This window comes from Bombyx mori, chromosome 7 (genome assembly GCF_030269925.1).
Source record: "Bombyx mori chromosome 7, ASM3026992v2".
NCBI lineage: Eukaryota > Metazoa > Arthropoda > Insecta > Lepidoptera > Bombycidae > Bombyx > Bombyx mori.
In genome coordinates, this window is record NC_085113.1 from 2,382,742 (window position 1) to 2,402,287 (window position 19,546).

Consider the following 19,546-nt stretch of genomic DNA (forward strand, 5'->3'; position numbering starts at 1 on the left):
GTGTTCGCGACACGTAGAGATAAATAAAACTAAATTTACGGTTTAGAATTGCGTTTTTTATTTGTATTTAATTAAATTATTTCAGACGCTATAGACGAATACTTTACCTCTTTTGTGGTCACGGACGATTGGACAATAAGAAACGCGATATAATAGTCCTATCTTGAGTTCTGAAGGCATACAGCATTAGATTTTCAAAATAATTAGAAATTTCTAAGATCGTCTATACATATAAGAAAGTAATTGTTGACTTCGATTTAAATATTTTAAAAATAACGAATAAAATTTAAGATCTTCTACAGAAGAAATAAATTGTTAATTCCGATTGGAACATTTTAAAAATAAGTAAAAATTTCGAAGATCTTAATCACTAGAATTTTTTAAGATCTTTTTATCTTTACACAACATTTTTGAGACATAAAATTGTAAGAAGTTCTGCTTGGTTCAGACTGGTACAGAGAAACCGCATTGCGCATGTACAAAATCATCTAACTTCACTACAGTCCAAAATACACACACACAATAAACTGTAAGCGGAACTGTCGCAGAAATATCACAAAAAAAATAATAAATAATTACAATAAAATTAGTGTAATTAAATTTAAGAATACAGTGATAGATTTTTGTAAGAAAAAATATTACAAGACTCAATACTGTGTAAATAAAGAGTAGTGTGTAAATCTAAAAGGTATGATGCAAATTTGTTTATTCTATAATTCTTAAATTTAACGTTTATTTGTACATTGTATTTTTTGAATGTAGTTCTAATTATAATGTTTATAATTTTTTTATGCCTCTATTTTTTTTGCCATTTCTTTTTATGCCAAAGGCTATATTTTTTATGTTCTGTTTCAAAGACATAGGTACACATATTGGAAAGATTGACTTTTTTGTCATTCATCAAGAGTTTCGTTGGGCATATCATTAATTTAATTTGTTTTAAGTATTTACACCAAAAACATATTTATTGAAATGTATCGTACATGTTACAAAAATACTTCGTATCATTCTATTAATGGTATGATTCAAACTAAAATATTCAGTGCTTTTTAAGCATGTTCACGTATAGAAATATTATCAGGAAAATCGTTTGTATTTTGATTTGAATAAAAATACTTAAGGTAAAAAAAAATCCTACAAGTATAACTCTTAAAACATTTCAGTATAAGTTAGACAATTTATTTTTAGTTTACAATTCAGTACGTATAAAAATTAAAACGGTTAGCCCTATTATTAAGGCCATCAGCGTGTCAAGGACAAGCTAAGATTATATCGTCTAGTAATTAATTGTTAGAGCGTTTTATTTTTTAGTTGTAATTAACCTAAAAATATTCGTCAAATCTTCATTACATGCGCGATTTTCATACTCGTTTTAAATGTCTCACGTAATTAGATAGTTTCTTTTTTTTCGTTTATAATCTGTTAGGTTGTTGACATTCATGGTTTACCACACGCAGAGGACCGACACAGAGTTACCCGCAGTGCAGCGTTGGATCGATCACCACAATACGCATGCGCAGACGCCAACAACACGTCAGTGGTAATCGGACACGGGCGAACGCAAGTCTCCGACAATGCCGAAACCGACACCCGTCGAGGACTTGATCATACCACCGCAGGACCAGAAAATATGCGGAACCATCTGCATATGTCAGATGACGGCCGTGCTTAGTTGTGTAGCGATCGTGTATCTGACCGTCGCCATCTACATGCCCTACACCAAAGCCATAGCGTCGGGCATAGACCCGACTCCCATAATGTGTACGACGACAAGGGCCGTGAACAAAGACAACTGCGACTGGGGCTCGTGCGGTGAGTGGTGCCTGAGCAAAACCTCCGGAGCGTGCATTCAAATTTACGTCAACGTCCGCAAAAACGGAACGTCCTTGCTATTGTCCGATTGCGGAAGCGCCGCCAACAAAACCTGTTTCGGCATAGACCAGGAGAACGCCAAAAAATATCACTGCATCAGGGACGAATGCAGGAATCTAACAGGCACCTTCAATTGCACTGAGGGAAAGTGCATCAACATAACAGACGCCTTTGAATGCGCGTTCCGGGAAACCGATCCACCGCTAAAGTGCTCCGGGAGACGAGGCAAAATAACGTGCATCGACGTACACGGATTGTTCTATTGTAACCGAGGTACTTGTAGGAAGATCCGAACACCGTACAACTGTGACAGAAGATGCGTAGACATTCCCACTAGGAACAAGAACGTTATAGTCTTGAGCGGTGACCGAGTCTTTTTAGCTAAGTGTACGAAATTAGCAAAAGAGGAAGCCGGCGAAGTTGTCTGGACGGACTCCGGCGAGGAAGTACTGATGCTATCGTGTCATGCTGTCCACAATGGATCTTCAGGGGTGGTCGCCGTGGACTGTATTAATGCGGCTCTACTACCAAAGACGGACATAGCGGACTTGACTAATTTCACTCATTTGCAATATTTGTATACGTTGAAGGCTGTCCCTAACCGCATCATCGCCCCATCTGAAGTCGAACTAACTATAGCTAACGACAGCAAATTGATGATTAATCTGGAGGGTTGCGTTAACACATTGGCTGATGAGTGCAAGGAGTTCCTCAAGGATTATGGACGTGACGGTACCGATCACAATGCGAAAGCCCGTTTTCCCTGTTTCTACACGGAGAACAATCCGGAAACGGTTGTGGCCAGATTCGATTTGGACGCTACGTATAGACAGTTCGTTGTGGCCTTAGTACTACCCACGGTACTGGTTATCGTCTCGTGTATAACACTGATGCTTTGCCAGAGAACAGTGGAAGTGGGTGATGACGCAAAAATGAGATTCAAGAGTTGCACCGGTGGACAGTCCGACCTGCAAATGCATCCGAACGATCCTGTTTCTCCCCTCTGAGACCAGTCACGTGAGATACACGATATACTATATAATTAATAGACCGTATTATAGTATCTGAAATCTTAAATAAATTTAGCATATTATTTAAATAGTTTTGCTATTAACATATATTTTTTTTTTTAAAGTTGTATAATAATTTAATGAAATGGTAATAATATGATTCATAGAGGACTAATTATTTATTGAATAGTATGTTAGTGTGTCTGTTGAAATAAAAAGATAAACTAATGAGCGAATATTAACACATAATGGAAAAATTAATGTAGGAATTCACTGTAGGAATTCACAAATATATTATTATCCTTGTGTACGGAATTATCGCTATAAATAAACCCTGATTGCTACATATTATTTTTTCTAAGCTCCGCGTACTAATTACATAAAAGATAAGTAGTTATAGGGCGGAGTTGACATAGGGTAGGCAGTGACTTGTTTGTGCTTCTGGCATTCATTATTATTATTATCATCAGGTGGGCCATATGCTCGTCTGCCTACAAAGGCAATACTAAACTCCAACTAATATTTATCTATAGAGAAAATATTGTTAATGTTTATATTTCTGTTCTGTTTCAGGCGTTCCCCTCCTTTGCGAGGGCCCGGCTAGTTCACTAAGAGACGATTAAGCGCTTGCAATGCTTTCTTCGGGTTAAAACAAAGTCCAGATGTCGACGATTAGCAGGTCGCGTCCCAGCCTCACTCCTGCCACGTCAGAACGCTCCACATTACCGATGGGCGGTTCAGCAGCGCCCGGTAGTCCGGAATTTAAGCCCCTGGAACCGACAAGAGAGCAATTATTAGCCCACTTCTTTGAGAGATTCAAATTTTACACGTCACTTTGCCTCGGCACCGCGGCCATATTGGCCGTTTTCGCTTTTCTATTCCTGATACCGTTCGTAGTTGAGCCGGCCGTGCAGACGATATTAGCTGAGTTCGTGCCGGAAGCCGGTCTATGCTCTGTGTCCGAGCACGTTCACGCCGAGACGCTGACTAATTGCACGTGGGCGTCGTGTAGAGAAGGCTGCACAACCGCACACACAAAGTGTCACAAGATACGAGTGAACTTGTCGCGTAGGCCGTTTGTCGAGGGAGCGCCGCCCCCAATCAAATGGGACGAGACGCACTTGAAGTTCCTAATCAACCCTGAGGGATGCGGCTACCCTCCAACTGTCAACTGCTCGGTGTTTGCGAAAGAATACGCCGGCCCAAACGCTCCAAAGCTGTTCCCTTGTTACTACAGTTTGACTAGGCCAGATCTCGTGGTCGCGAGGTATTCGTGGGAGGAGACCGTGCGAGGGCTGATCATTGCTCTGGTGCTACCGACCTCCGTGTTCGTGTTCAGTTTAAGTGTACTCGCATATTGGCACTGTCGATGTTGCGACCGGGCCTGCAATCGACGAGTTCACGCCGAATCATTTGCGAGCAAGGAAGAGTAAGTTACACCATCGATTATTTTTGAAGTGAAACTTCTTTAGGCGCATGAGGGTAAAATTTTTACAGATGTAACGTCACGCAGGTATGCAACGGAAGTGTCTTAAGTACTTGTCAAATGTCAGTAGTAGTAGTTGTTGTATTTTTTCAACTGGAAAGGCAAATGTATCATACCATACAGCCTAATATTTTATAATTTTTTTGTGAAAAATGTTAATAGGAATTGAAATGAAATGAAAAGAATTTGGAACATTAATCAAATAGCATGAAATTAAATTAGTTAATTCAATTGGCAAAATATTAGTCATTTACAATTTAGAAATCTAAACATAATGTGACTGTCAACACTGAGGTTTTGAGATTGACATTTGACAGACTTTTGGCGGGAACATATCTTCCTTTTTCCCATCCTCTAAGTCTCGGAAATCTAAAGTTTTAGATTTGTATAAATATAAGTAAGACTTATAAATTAGTTCGCCAAAGAAGTTTCACTTCTAACATGTGTACTTTGTACGCACGCACTTTTTTTTATAGACCTATTCGTTTGTAGTGTGTTTTTTGATAGCAGATTCATTTCTGTTTATTTTCGTCACCCGATTTTCAGGTCTTATTTGAAGTACAGCATGGAAACAGCATAGTGTTTTAGAAGTACGTTTCGTTATTTGATTAATATTTCGATAATCTGTTTTTTTTATGAATTAGTAAATCCGGATTATAAATTCAAATTCAAATTCAAATTCAAAATCATTTATTTCAACTTAGATGTCAGTATGACACACTTGTTGAATGTCAAAATACAAATGTTAACTCTACCACCGGTTCCAAAAAAAGCCACAGTCCTGAGAAGAACCGGCGAAACAAACTCAGCGGGCTTTTTCTTTTTTGTTTTTTCTCAAATATTTTCTTTTTTTTTAAATAAATAAAAATATTTACAATAAAGGAAAAAACAAGTCAAAAAAATACAATAAAAAAAAAAAAAACATCATGAAAAATGAAAAAATAATAATATTATTATGTATTATCAAAATGTTTTTAATGGAAACATTTTTAATGGTATTTAACAACGAAAGCACTGCATTTCTTATATATTTTATATACATTCACAATTTCTTCGTCTTTCTAATATATTTATTTTCAGATAGATTACGCTTGTATCAATTTCCGTACTTTTATATTGCAGTAGCAAGTTACTGTGTGAGTTAGATGACGATCCAAGTGATGACGTGTTCTGACGTCACCCTTCAGCCGCCCGCCGCCGCGCCCTCTACAGGAGCGGATACGCACAACTATAAGCCACAAGTGACGTAGCTAATTAGCATTCCCAGCGTATCGACTAAGGGAATGGAAGCATACGGATCTACGCAAAAAGGTTTTGCTAAAATATTTTCTGTTTGAAAAAAAAAAAAAAGAATTAGAAAACCGCTCAGAGAATTCGATATTTAAAATTTGATAATTTCGTTCGAGATTAAAATATGACATGGTTGTGAAAATTGTTCAAATTTTACATTGTTGATTTAGATGATAAATTTAATTGGGAAAATTTTCTATTCTCGTTCAATGTATCGTAATTAGATATTGTCGTCTTTTGAAACAGTAAAATATTTTTCAAAATCTCAACGAGGCATCCTATCCTTCGTCTGTATAACAATTTCTGATTTATAGGCGGGTTTTAATGGCTTATGCTTGAAAAAGAAATTAAGAATATAATAAATCGCGTCTCCATTAATGTAAAACTGAGCTATGCCGGATTTAAACGAGTAAGTCTAACAAAAAAAAAATATATTTCCGAATATAAATAAGTATCTACTCTAAAAATGTTAGCAGCTGAAAATGTTCATTTAAAATTAGGTGTATATAGCTAAATTTGAATTTGTAACAAACATTGTACGCTTTAAGCCTTTAAGTATATATGTACGACTATAATAAATTTTGGAATCATAGAGTTAATCTATTACAGAAATAATATTTCTGATTATTATTTGTAATTGTAAATAATTTATTGTAGATTGACAATGTAATTGTTGTTTTGTTTTATTAGATTTATTTACAACTAATTACTTACTGTGCGTTTGACTGCCTCGATATTTATATAGCTTTGTAATATCTAATTATAATAACGCAAATAAATAATATTTCAGTGTACTTAGTGCGAGTTTCTTAAAGTTCTCGATAGCGTAAAAGTTAACCCTATTTTGTATGCAGTTACAGCGCCCCTAGCGGCAAACGCACGCAAACGATTCCATTCCATACAAATATGAGTTAACTCTTACGTTATCGAGAATGTTAAAAAACTCGCACTAAGCACACTGGACTGTAGTCGAAGAGGAAACGGTAGGCAGCGGCTTGGCTATGTCTCTGGTATTGTTGATGTCCATGAGCGACAGATGCCGCTTCCAAGCACCAGGTCGTCTGCCTACGAAGTCGATAAAAAAACGAAGACTGGGAGAATCAGTGGATCCTAATACGATAAAACCAGTTCACAGTCAGCTGCACAATTGCATGGATACCATAAGTTCCTAAATGCCATGAAAAATTTAATCTATAATTTGAATATAAACTAGGTGGCGTTAGTACTCCACTCCACGTCTAGTTATGTTTCATTTTAAATTGTGACATCGTTTACCTATTACCACAAAATAAACATTTCTCATGTAAATAAACATATTGAAAACATTAACATTTAAATATTTATATTTATATAAAAAAAAGATCACAAATTAGTGATACAATAATAATAACAGATGGCGCTGATTGTGGCGATACTTTGATTGTATTATCCATGCACTTTTGCAGTCTACCTTACAAAGTGAAAAGATTCTAATTAAATTAAAAAAATTATCTCATTTTGTGATATTGAAGAAACAACCAATCTTTATGCGTAATTTGGTAAATGTATATTGTTCTGAATTTACCCGACCAGTGGTTTATTAACGTATCGATCACACCCTGAATAGATCTTGCTATATAAATTATGGGTATTTAATGAGCGCTTTAAGCAAAGTATATTAATACAATTTAATAGCTTGGTAATTCACTAGTTTTACTTGAACGTACAAATAATCTGATAAGCTTTAATGAGAATAAAATATCGCCGTATCTGCTCTCATAATTCAAATTAAATTAAATTGAAATCTGTGTAAATTATTTTATCGTTCACAAAATTATTAATTGTATAAATTTTAATTTAATTAATTAATAAAATTATAATATTATGTAATTTACTAATATAAAAAACACCAGTTGCAAAAATAATCACAAAGTGTAATTAAAAAAAAATATAGCTTAATTTTTTTATTGTGTTTTTTGTTCTGCTTAACTCTGAACGCCTTGTGGTGACCGGTAAAATAGAGGGAAAAAGGCCTAGGGGTAGAGGTCCCAAACGATGGTCGGACCAAATAGCGGAGGAACTGGGGATGCCTATCAGCGACGCACTCCACCGGGCTGCAGGGCGGGATCGATGGAGACAGTTGGTTGACGAAATCGGACGGAGTCACGATCCTCAGCAGTGAGGAACCGATCGAAGAGAGAGAGAACTCTGAACTTATGAACCCTCTGTGCCATTGATTTATTTTAAAAAAATATTAGTCTTTTTTATCAGTTATATTGATACATAGTTGTTTAAAAAATCGTCGTGGCCTAAAGGATAAAACGTACGGTGCATTTGTGATGAGCGATGCGCCGGTGTTCGAATCCCAGGCGGGTACCTATTTTTCTAATGAAATACGTACTCAACAAATGTTCACGATTGACTTCCACTGTGAAGGAATAACATCGTGTAAAAATCAAACTCGCAAAATTATAATTTGCGTAATTATTGATGGTAGGACCTCTTGTGAGTCCGCACGGGTAGGTTACCACCACCACCCTGCTTATTTCCGCCGTGAAGCAGTAATGTGTTTCGGTTTGAAGGGCGGGGCCGCCGTTGTAACTATACTTGAGACCTTAGAACTTATATCTCAAGGTCGGTGGCGCATTTACATCGTAAATGTCTATGGTCTCCAGTAACCACTTATCACCAGGTGGGCTGTGAGCTCGTCCAACCATCTAAGCAATAAAAAAAGCTGCAAAGAATAGCATTGTAACTCATAGTTAGCTAAAACTATGCTCATGACCTTGAATGATCAACGTCGCGAATAGACATCATTTATGGCAAGGGCCACAGTCGAGCCGGTGTTTCCAGCTCATGACTGATATCGACTGTCCCTACGTATAATATCGAAATTGAAAAACGGTACTTTACAGGAGAGCACTTTGAAGTTAATTTTGTGTACCAAATTGTCATTTATTGGCCTATCTGCAAATAATTTCAGATATATGGTAAACTTTTACTGGCAGTTAAATGTATATGTCATTTTATCCCAAATTCTTCATAGTTTTTGAGAAATGTTAGTTTCGATACTTTACTACGTTAATCAATTAGCGTGAACAATCGAAACTGCCCGTTTCGATTATTTACTTGGGAACTGTTTTATCAAAATTATCGAATGTGACTCTTTCGATATTTTACGTTGTACATTTAAATTAAGAAAGTATCGGAAGTGTCACTTTCGATACAGTACGTCAAAGTATTTTATACGTTTCGATACTTGGCCTGTAAAACGATTTTAATTAAAACAAAGACTAGTTTAGTTTACTAAGGTTTTAATTGATTTCATTTTGATTTATAAAATGAATACAATAAAATTCATAACTAATATTGCAATCACAGATTTACGTTTATGATAATGATATCAAATGAAACACACTTTTATTCTTCAGTTAGGTAAAAATAAAATATAGTAATAAAAACTTCTTTGAATAAAATATGAACATACTTAATTCTACAAAGTAAAAACTAAACAAAATAAAAGCTTTAAATTAACTTAAAATCCAATAACATTCGCATTTCTTAGAGTAATACTAATAATGATTTAGTATTCTTATTAAAATAAACATTTCTTATAATTTCTTCTATAAATAATCATAAAAAACTTAAATACTGAATAAAGGGAAGTCTTAAAAAAGGACGTCTTAAAAATAAAATAAAGCAGTTAACATAACAGATCCAGGTAAGTACAGACTGTAGGATAACTGTAATATTGTATTTAGTCTGAATCGTCAGTCTTTTTCAAATGTGTTCCTGCTATATTTCAAATTCTTATAATAACTATAATATTCTTTGGGTATGACTCCAGTGTTACTTAAATGAATTAAATCCTTATATGTATTTAGCTTCAGGTAATGGTAATGTTTGACTATACAATTTATTTAATTCGATATTAATTACTTGCCTTCTTCCATGACTTCTTGTTTCTATTTTGGTGTTTAAGCATGAAGGATTATCTTTAAGGTTGTATTTAAAATATAAACAATTTGGATCATCTTTACGCACACTAATTTCTTTAATAAAAATAAATTCCACTTCATATTTTCGTTTCTAATATCTTTTTTCCACTTGCGATCATCCAATAAAGCTTTAAAATTAAAAAGGTCATCTTGAGTCATTTCCACTACATTATATGGGGTTTTATTAGTTTTACACCAACGCACTAACGCAAACCATTGATCTGGGGTGTATGTATATCAGTTCATTTAGATTTCCTTCGTTCTGCGTGTGCCCTTGCTCTAAAAAGCGATGAGTAATATCGATTTTATATTATTTTGCCAGATACATATATAAAGAGTATATTATTCGGTTACGGGATTTGACCCGTGCAATTATCGGACCAAAAGAGAAATTCCTTGGCACCTTACTTTACTTTTCTGTTAGCAAAATGAAGTAAGCAACTGCTTACTTCATTTGCTCCCCTTTTGCCTGTGCACTCTGTCTACATATAACACGCCTCTTCCTTCTTTCCAATATCAAATAAAATAAAAGTGTACACACAGAGCTTCCGTTTATAATAAAATAATCAATTCCACGTCACCATGAGGACGATTTAAAAATTTCTGGAAATCTAATGTGGCACAACTGATTCAGACCACTTTTGAGCAATAATTTTATCATTATTTTTAAAGTCTCTAGCAACAGTTTTAGTCTCAATAATTATGTTTGTTATAGGCGCTAATTTGCTCTTCAGTTGGAGAGCTTTCGTTAGAAAAACTGTGGCATTGGTCACATATATCCGATTCATATTTTCATTAATTATGTCTGTATACTGGCGTAAAGTTTGCGCTTTGTTATTATAGAGATGAAGATTGTCCCACCCATTATATAAAGAAAACATTTTTCTCATTGATAAGTTGTTATCTAAATAAAGCTTGCTACTATTTTTTCGGGTGTAATGGGATTCAACTGGTTGCAAAGTGGCTACATGATCAGATACACTTTGAATAATATTAGAAACTATCTTAACTATATGGTTGCTTTCATCTGTTATCTGGTAAAGTGATACCTTCCTGATTTAGTTTTTTATGAGCAGTACGGACGAATTGATCCGTAATCGACAAGGTGTTCAAAAAAGTTTTAAGACTAACACGTCTATATTGGCAGGGATACTTTTTATTTTCGACTGGATCTGGTAAGAAATACTGAGTGGTAAACTGTCTTCTAGATGTACTTTTAGTGGTAAAACGGCGTCTGTTTAACTTTTTGGTAAATTTGTTAATAAAATTCAATTTTTTAGCATGGTCAGCCAATTGCCAAAAACTTGTATGAATTTTCTGACGAGTTGTTTCATTAAAATGTTCGCTGCAGTTTAATTTACAAGTTGCTTTATAAATCGGTCCCATTCCTTTTTTATTATGTACCTTTTCATTCCTGTTAATATATTGTTGACCAGTATTCACTACAATTTTTCTTTTAACATCTATCCAGTTGTCTTTGCACCTTTTCCTTTCCTCCTTTTCTTTTTTTGCTTGGGTTAACTTTAAAAGTAGATTTTCTTTTTTTAACTGTAGATGACGAGTCATCTTCCAACAAGGTTATAAGTGAAGACTCACATTCAGTTCAGTTCGATTCAGTTATAAGTGACGCGACACTAGGTATGGCCACATTAGGAGAAACTATAATATGTCCATGTATCAAATAAGTTAATAAAACAGAAATTGATTTGTAAAAAATATAGTTCTGTTGATATGTTATAACATAAATTAATAAAACATAGAAATTGATTTTAAGTAAAGTAATATTCTATAGTAGATATATCGAATATAAAAATAAAAAGAATATAATTCCGAATGAAATCATCGAAAATGGTATTTTAGATAGGCTCATTGACAAATATACCCGCGTATAATAATGAATGTACCAGATTCGATTACACAAGGAAATTAAACATCAGCGAATAATATCGAAACTGTCACTTTCGATACTCCAAAAAAAATGTTAATCGACGTACAAAATCGAATTTGGGACTTTCGATAGTATACTTCGGGTAAATGACATTTACTTTAAAAAACATTGTTTTTGAGGTAAACTTAATTAATCACAGAATATTGTTAAGGAAATCAGATTAAAAAACAAGGAAAAAATAAACATCATGCACTCGGAATTAATAAATCTGTTAATATACTTATCAGTTTTCCGTTAGAACCACATTACTTCAAAATTGCGTCGGAACGCGCGGGCGCGCGGGGCACCGCGTATAGCAACGAAAGCGGTAGTTTCGTCCTGCACGCACGCTTCTTGTATCCGCGTATAGTACCGAAATTAAACATTCGATTTTTTACGCTGAATGATTTGTTAAGTATCGATATTATACTCATTGAAAACATGGTTTAATATGTATTTTATAGCTTTTTCTCTTTTTTGTGTGAAAATATACATAAAAAGAAATATCTTAGTGTCATAAAAAAAAATCGCAAATTTTCAGTTTCGATACTGTACGTAGGGACAGTCGATATGCATCAAGGATATCTTATAAGGGAACTCGTTCTCTAATCATCAGTGGTCCCTTCAGATGTTGATCAGAAGACCTGGGTGCACGTCGCTGCTGGTCTCGTCTCCCGACGGAACAGGAACACCTAATCTCGTCTTAATCTATACCCTATTTCCTAACTCCTAGACCCATGGGATAAATCACAAAACGCAGCCTCAATGGGTGCAAACAGGGACCAAAAAGGCGTATTTTTTCTAGGAAATAATTAATCTGCATGGCATTACCGGATACGCTACTTCGGGCGTCTTATCTTATATTATATTAGACGCTTAGAGTTTCTTATTGAGTTGACGAGCACTTCTGATTGAGTTAATACTGGTGAAGGAATAACATCGTGTACTAAGAATCAAACTCGCAAAATTATATTATAATTGGCGTATTTACCTGCTGGTTGTAGGACATCTTATGAGCCCGCATAGGTAGGCAGTAATGCGTTTCGTTTTGAAAGTTGGGGCAGATGTTGTACTGTAAAAACTGAGACCGTAGAATCCATGTCTTAAGGTAGGGGGCGGTATTTACATTGTAGATGTCTATTGGCTCCAGTGACCACTTAACACCAGGTACATCGTGAGCTGGTCCACTCTTATAAGCAATATTTTTTAATTTAAAATTACTCAAATCCATTTTCATTCCAATAGCGTTAATGCCATTGAATACAACGAATTTTTCCTCTAATAGAATGCAAAATCTTAATACTAAGCTTGGTTTAATCAATCATTCATATTCTCGGAGTCCGCCTTCCACGATGAGAGGGGGTTTTTTTTATGGGTAGATGGGTGGACGAGCTCACAGCCCACCTGGTTTTAAGTGGTTACTGGAGCCCATAGACATCCACAACGTAAATGCGCCACCCACCTTGAGATATACAAGTTCTAAGGTCTCAAGTATAGTTACAACGGCTGCCCTACCCTTCAAACCGAAACGCATTACTGCTTCACGGCAGAAATAGGCAGGGTGGTACCCACCCGCGCGGACTCACAAGAGGTCCTACCACCAGGGTGAATTCAATCCAATTAAAGTGTAGTCCACATGGGCGAAACCACGAGCAAAAAAAACTAGTACAATATATTATACATTTAAACAACACTAGCTAATCGTACGTCACCTTAAAGGCATTTAAAACATAGTTAATAACCTATATACATGGGATTTACATATACATATAGGAAATTAATTAATGACGATTGCTATCTGGTTGGCAATAAAGGCCAGTGAAACCTGTGTGATTACGCAACATCTCTGAGTTGAGTTCCAGCCAAAAACCAAACGAAAAATCGAGTTAAATTTGTAATTGTATGAGAAGCCAGTACTCGGCGCTGGAATAAAATACTTAGTGCGGATCAATAAAAACTAATAATTTAACACATTCGTATTCGGGTGCGGTTTTGGTGTCGGAATGGGCGTTTAAACAAAGCGGTTTTACAGTATTTATAAATTCGACAATCGCTTCGTATTATACGACTAACTTTTGCCCGCGACTTCGTCCGCATGGAATAATTCACAAATAATGCTTTATTTTAGAACAAATTTGGTTAGCATAAAAAACGTTATATTGAGCCAACCTTAACATAGAGACATATGCTGTCGCGGACTTTTTTTAGATCTTTTAAAGGGGAACAATTCTGTCATACATTATTTTAGCGAAACTTTAACCGTTTCTACAGCGCACGCAGCGGAAGCTCTCAAAAGGTAAAAATAACCCCGATTTTGAAACATTCTTTATTGGTTCTTCACTTGTATTGGTCTTAGCGTGATTTTATATAGCCTATAGCTTTCCTCGATTAATGGGCTATCTTACACTGAAATGTAATTACACTTGAAATCGGGCCAGTAGTTCCTGAGATTACCGCGTTCAAACAAACAAACTCTTCAGCTTTATAATATTAGTATAGATACCACGACAACGTAGCAATTAGCAAGAAATACGTAACAATGAGAGGTTCACTCCCGGCCTTTTCATGATTGAAATTAAACAATTTTGATTTTTTTTTTTATTGCTTAGATGGATGGACGAGCTCACAGCCCACCTGGTGTTAAGTAGTTACTGGAGCCCATAGACATCTACAACGTAAATGCGCCACCCACCTCGAGATATAAGTTCTAAGATCTCAGTATAGTTACAACGGCTACCCCACCCTTCGAACCGAAACGCATTACTGCTTTACGGCGGAAATAGGCGGGGTGGTGGTACCTACCCGTACGGACTCCCAAGAGGTCCTACCACCAGTGATTACGCAAATCAAATAATTTATGTAGCGTGTAAGAAAGGTGATATTTACCACGGAATGAGTGGTTTTGCTTGGTTTTTATTTCATTTTTAATGAGTAGATCGATGATCGAGCTCACTGTCCACCTTTTGCTAAGTGTTTACCAGAGCTCATAGATTTAATGTTTCGCTCACCATGATACATGAGATCAAAATCTCAATTGTAATTTAATCGGATATTACATTCTTCAAACAGGAACACATGACTGCTTCTCGGATGACCCTCGTAGGATAGTGGTGTCGACTCGTGCTTTGGTTCCTCTACTTAATCTTTGATAGTCTAAGGGGCTATTCCAACTTCGCACGGACCGGGAGGTGAGTTCACGGGCTCAACCTGAGAGAGAGAATTGCTATCACGGCTTCGCCGAATATACTGCCGGATCGGAATCGCGACCCACTGAGAAGATCCGAAGAGAAACTCAGTGGGTTTACCACTCGTGCGAGTTCCCAAGTAGTTAGGTAATTAGGTAATTTAATAAATTTTACGGTCTCTACTTTTTTTTATTCATTGTTGAAGTCGTTAGTGAAAGACTTGTTAAGTATTTCTTTCCTTAGAATAATTGGTAACTGTGGGTTTTTGATGCCTACAAAGTCACATCTGTAAATATACTAGGCATCTTATCATTTAGCCGACGATGACTTATCGCTAAATGGTACTAATTTAAAAACTACGTATGTAATTTTTTTATATCGGTAGGCAAAAAATAAGAATATAATCGCTAATCGCTCCGCCCGTCAACTTAGTCGCGCTCTACAAAATTACTAGTATTTTAAAAGGGTTGAACGCCCCAACGCGTCACGGAACATTGCGTTTCACTGCATTGCCGTATCCATTACCGGAAATTATTTATTGTGTTTTTTTTTTAATTCAGAGCCCTGATCTTGATTCTATAACCCCATAGCTACGATTTTAATGATTGCGTTGCAAGTTACAATCGCTGCTAATAGAATACAATGCATGCTTCCGAATGGTGCACGTGCTTCTCATGTCGGAGGGCTCAGCTTCGACTGTAGACATTATAGACAACATAATAAGTTAGTAAAAAAAACTTCCGTATTATTTTTCTCTTCTTATCAGCCCACATACGTCCACTGCTGGACATAGGACTCCCCCAGGCCTCGCCACAAAGACAAGTCCTGCGCTGCCTGCATACAGCGGATCCCCGCGAACCTCAATAGATCGCCGGTCCATCTTGTGGGCCTCCTACACCCACGCTACGTCTTCCGGTACGCGGTCGCCGTAATTTTTCTCAACCATCATAAATGGGCAGATGACCTGACCGATATTAATAGGTTTTTTGAACCTATAGCTATCACAAAGTAAATAGCTTTCGTCGACCTTGAGACATGGGGTGGAAGCATCATCACAGAAAAATACGGCTACGCTTTTGAGATGTTAACAAGTCCCACCCCTCCTGGTTGAGCCCGTGCTGGCTTAAATGTCCTGGCGAAGCTGGAATGGTCGCCAAGCCACCACCATCCCTTCCTCTTGTAGTCTTAACATCATCTTCTTCGTCGCTAGACTCTTGGAAGAATGCTCATGACCGTCATGCTTTTAGTACCGAGCTTTAGAGCCGGGTGCCCGATTTCTGCATGAGATTCTGACACTGGCAATTGATCAGTGAATTTATTTATTGCATAGACGGGTGGACGAGCCTCAGCCCACCTGGTGTTCAGTGGTTACCGGAGCCCATAGACATCTACAAAGTAAAAGCTGCCACCCTGAGATATGAGTTCTAAGGTATCAGTATAGTTACAACGATTGCCCCCTTTCAAACCGAAAAACATTACTGCTTCACGCAGAAACAGCCAGGGTGATACCTACCCGTGCGGGCTCACAAGAGGTCCTACCACCAGTAATTACGCAAATTATTATTTTGCGGGTTTGATTTTTATTACACGATCTTATTCCTTCACGGTGAAGTCAATCGTGAATATTTATTAAGGACTTATTTCATTAGAAAAATTGGTACCCTCCTGCGGGATTCGAACACCGGTGCATCGCCACATACGAATGCACCGGACGTCTTATTCTTTAGGCCAAGACGACTTCAAACTTAAGTCTGATCAGTAGTAGTATTCTTCGCGTCACTAGGCTAATGAACTTATAGTACAAGATGGTCTAGGTTCAATACTCGGTCGGAGTCAAGCTCTTCGTTAAAATGGTTTGAAAATTCAGAGTTGCAGCTATCCCTTAAACCGCATATAAGATTTAAGAGAGAAAAACAAAACTAATAATCTGACCCGATGTTGTTTGGTGTTTTTCAAATTGAGATTTTAATTTGAAAACTATTTTCGGACCCAGTATATTTCATCTGTTGTGAGAGTCAGACTTTATTTATACGTTAATTAAAATCTCGGACACTAATGAGATAAATGAAATGTTTATTAAGCGAATTATACACGTTTCTGTTTTTCTTTTATTTTTATTTATTTATGATCTACAAGACTATACTGAAGCTTGTATGGACATATGGCATACAGGTATGGGACACTGCCAGTCACACTAATGTGTGACTGGCTGTGTAGAGCCATACTAGAGCTATATATATACTATATACTATATATATACTAGAGCGGTTTCAAAGCAACGCAATGAGAACCAATATTCCACCATACATAAGGAACAAATATGTAATCTCTGGGTTTGAATCTAAGAACAGTGTAGGAAGAAATTGAAACATACAGCAAGAATTACCAAACACGACTTGACCAAGACATTAATTAGCTAGCTACAGAACTGAAGGGGGAGGGCAGTCTAAGATACTCTCGCCTGAAAAGGAATAGTATACCAAACCTTTTTTTTTTTAACGCTGGGGAATCCATTTACGGATACCCGGTCGAGAGTGGTAATAGACCGGGTTATGTCGGACTCCGGCGCCTCCAGAGAAGAAGAGAGAGAAGAGGAAGACCAAAGTCCTCCTCCTCTTCCAATTCCTACCGGGAGACTACGCCTTGAGAAAGGCGCGCGAGGCGCTGCGCGGCGTCTACCACGCAGGACCCGCCCCGCAAAACCAACTACCGACTAAACCCCATCGAGCTCCACCACTCCGACTCCACGAAACCTACGGTACCGCACAATGCGCGCCGCAGGCTCGCCGTCGCCGGTACCCGTCCTGACAATAGGACGGGATCCCATCCCCGGGAAGATCCCGTAGGACGTCGTCTTGGGAGACACACCGTGAGCGGCGCATAGGAGCCACCTTGCGCCGCCTCACCACGGAACCGACAGCAGAGCACCGGGCGCCCCCGCACCCAGTACCCAACAGTCCCTACGGGAGATTAACGGGAGCATCGTGCCCGCGTCGCCCACCCCGCCTTCTTCGCTGAGGAGCCCAAGAGGGATCCCACTCCCTTTCACGCTCCTCAGCCTCGCGGAACGCCATGACCAGGTCACAAAATCTGGCCATGGCCTCCCACGAACTCTCGCCCTCTAGCATGCGGGCAATGACAGCCCGCAAGGAGAGGTCCCACCCCAGCACCGCGATGAGATCTCGCCGCGGGTGCTCCCAACGCGGGCACGCTTCGAGTGCGTGCTGAGCGTCATCATCCGGATGCCCGCACTGGTGACAACCCGGATGTGGCTCTATCCTGCAGACCCTCCACAGGTACCTCCCGAAGCAGCCATGCCCCGAGAGGACCTGCGTAAAGCGGAAGGAGAGCACGCCGTATCGTCGATCTGACCATGTCTCCAGCACGGGCACCAGGGCTTCGAGGGTGCGCCGGCGGGTGGCTGAGGTTTGATGAAGTTCCTCCAGCAACCGCTCCCTCCATTACCAAACCTAGCAAAAAGATTTTCAGATAGGAGATCAGAATGGTACCACTGGGGACACAACTCAGCTAACTCAACCTTTCCTGATGAAAATCTGACACCAAATTAGAATATAGTTTTTGAAGAAACATATTGCTAAGTTGCGGGATAGAAAAAAAAAGAAAAAAAATTGTTTTAGATATATTTCACTTTCGATTATATTCAATAGGAATTAACAAATCGAAGTATGTATTTTCATTCAATATTCGAATGTATTAAATCCATTTTATGTAAAATAATAATCAGATACTTTTCAAGTAGGTACATTATCACGAAAACATTTCAAAAAAGTTAAACTGAAAGTAGATATTTTAAGTGGCTTATATTACAAGGTCAGTTCGTGGTGCCAATGGATATTGGAAAAACAAAAATAAAATGATTGATATCTCGCTGTTAAAAATTCGACTGGTCGAAATATCAATTGTATTAAAAAAAACTATAGTGCCCTCCGAATAGGAACGCACAATCGCTTCTCGCCACCAGCAGGAAAGACCATCGCGGTCTCAGAGTAAGTCTGAGGTAAAAATTGCGAGAAGAGTTCGGTAGGAAAATACAAGAACTACGGAAGACTGATAGGGAAATATGAGCGGTATTAGAAAGACAATCCGATATTCATTATCTTATAGTTGAGATTATTTTTATGAGAAATTCTTCTAGCCTCTCAAATTATTCTATATCCTCTTATAAACCTTTAAACGCTTCAAAACAAAAAGTATCTGGAGTAATTTTGGAGGCGAAAATTCATTAAAGGCAATACTAAAACTATTTGCCGTCCGTAGCGCCCTAAAGGAATAAAATACGCATGACAAAATGTTCCAGCAAAAAATAGTACAAGCGCTTTTAGAAAAGCGTAAGACTATAAGAACGAAAGTGGCTTGCTAGCTTTTTTAGATATCCAATGAATCTTTAAGGAAACCGTTTTCTACTTGCAAGGGAGAAAGGTCTCAATAAAATCTCGCTACGAGTTCGTAGAATTGTAAAACAAGACTGTCTGTCGCCGTACGTTGGCGGAGCACATGACATAGGCTCTATCGACCCGCCATCGCGCCAAAGCGACGCGCGCACTTCAATATAACCTCATTTCGTTGTTTTTATATTTTACACTATAATAAAATTATATGTTTAAATCATATATAGTATATAGCTCTACAATTTATAAGAAAAAAAAACCTTAAATCGCAATTCGAAAATCAAAATTTTCACAACATCTAAATTTCAAATGAAAATAGAAAAAGAATCTTTTGAAAATTTAAATGTGCGTGTATTTTCTTTAATGTTTTTTTTTTTTGATAAACAGAAT

At 37.5% G+C, this 19,546-nt stretch overlaps 2 protein-coding genes across 2 annotated transcripts; both read left to right on the top strand.

The window, feature by feature from the left end:
- The first annotated feature begins 1,574 nt into the window (after positions 1-1,574).
- On the top strand, positions 1,575-2,879 carry LOC101736751 (uncharacterized). Its single transcript, XM_004923271.5, has one exon. The coding sequence runs from the start codon at positions 1,575-1,577 to the stop codon at positions 2,877-2,879; it is 1,305 nt and encodes a 434-aa protein (XP_004923328.2).
- A 576-nt stretch (positions 2,880-3,455) lies between these two features.
- LOC101736878 (protein tipE) lies at positions 3,456-7,604 on the top strand. Its single transcript, XM_038012121.2, has 2 exons — positions 3,456-4,311; positions 5,491-7,604. The coding sequence occupies exons 1-2, from the start codon at positions 3,545-3,547 to the stop codon at positions 5,540-5,542; spliced, it is 819 nt and encodes a 272-aa protein (XP_037868049.1). The 5' UTR covers positions 3,456-3,544; the 3' UTR covers positions 5,543-7,604.
- Positions 7,605-19,546: the final 11,942 nt, after the last annotated feature.

Coding starts and splice junctions, on each gene's coding strand:
- LOC101736878 (XM_038012121.2), top strand. CDS start 3,545: ATGTCGACGATTAGCAGGTCGCGTCCCAGCCTCACTCCTGCCACGTCA. Junction 4,312..5,490: donor TCATTTGCGAGCAAGGAAGA/GTAAGTTACACC, acceptor TTTATATTGCAG/TAGCAAGTTACTGTGTGAGT.
- LOC101736751 (XM_004923271.5), top strand. CDS start 1,575: ATGCCGAAACCGACACCCGTCGAGGACTTGATCATACCACCGCAGGAC.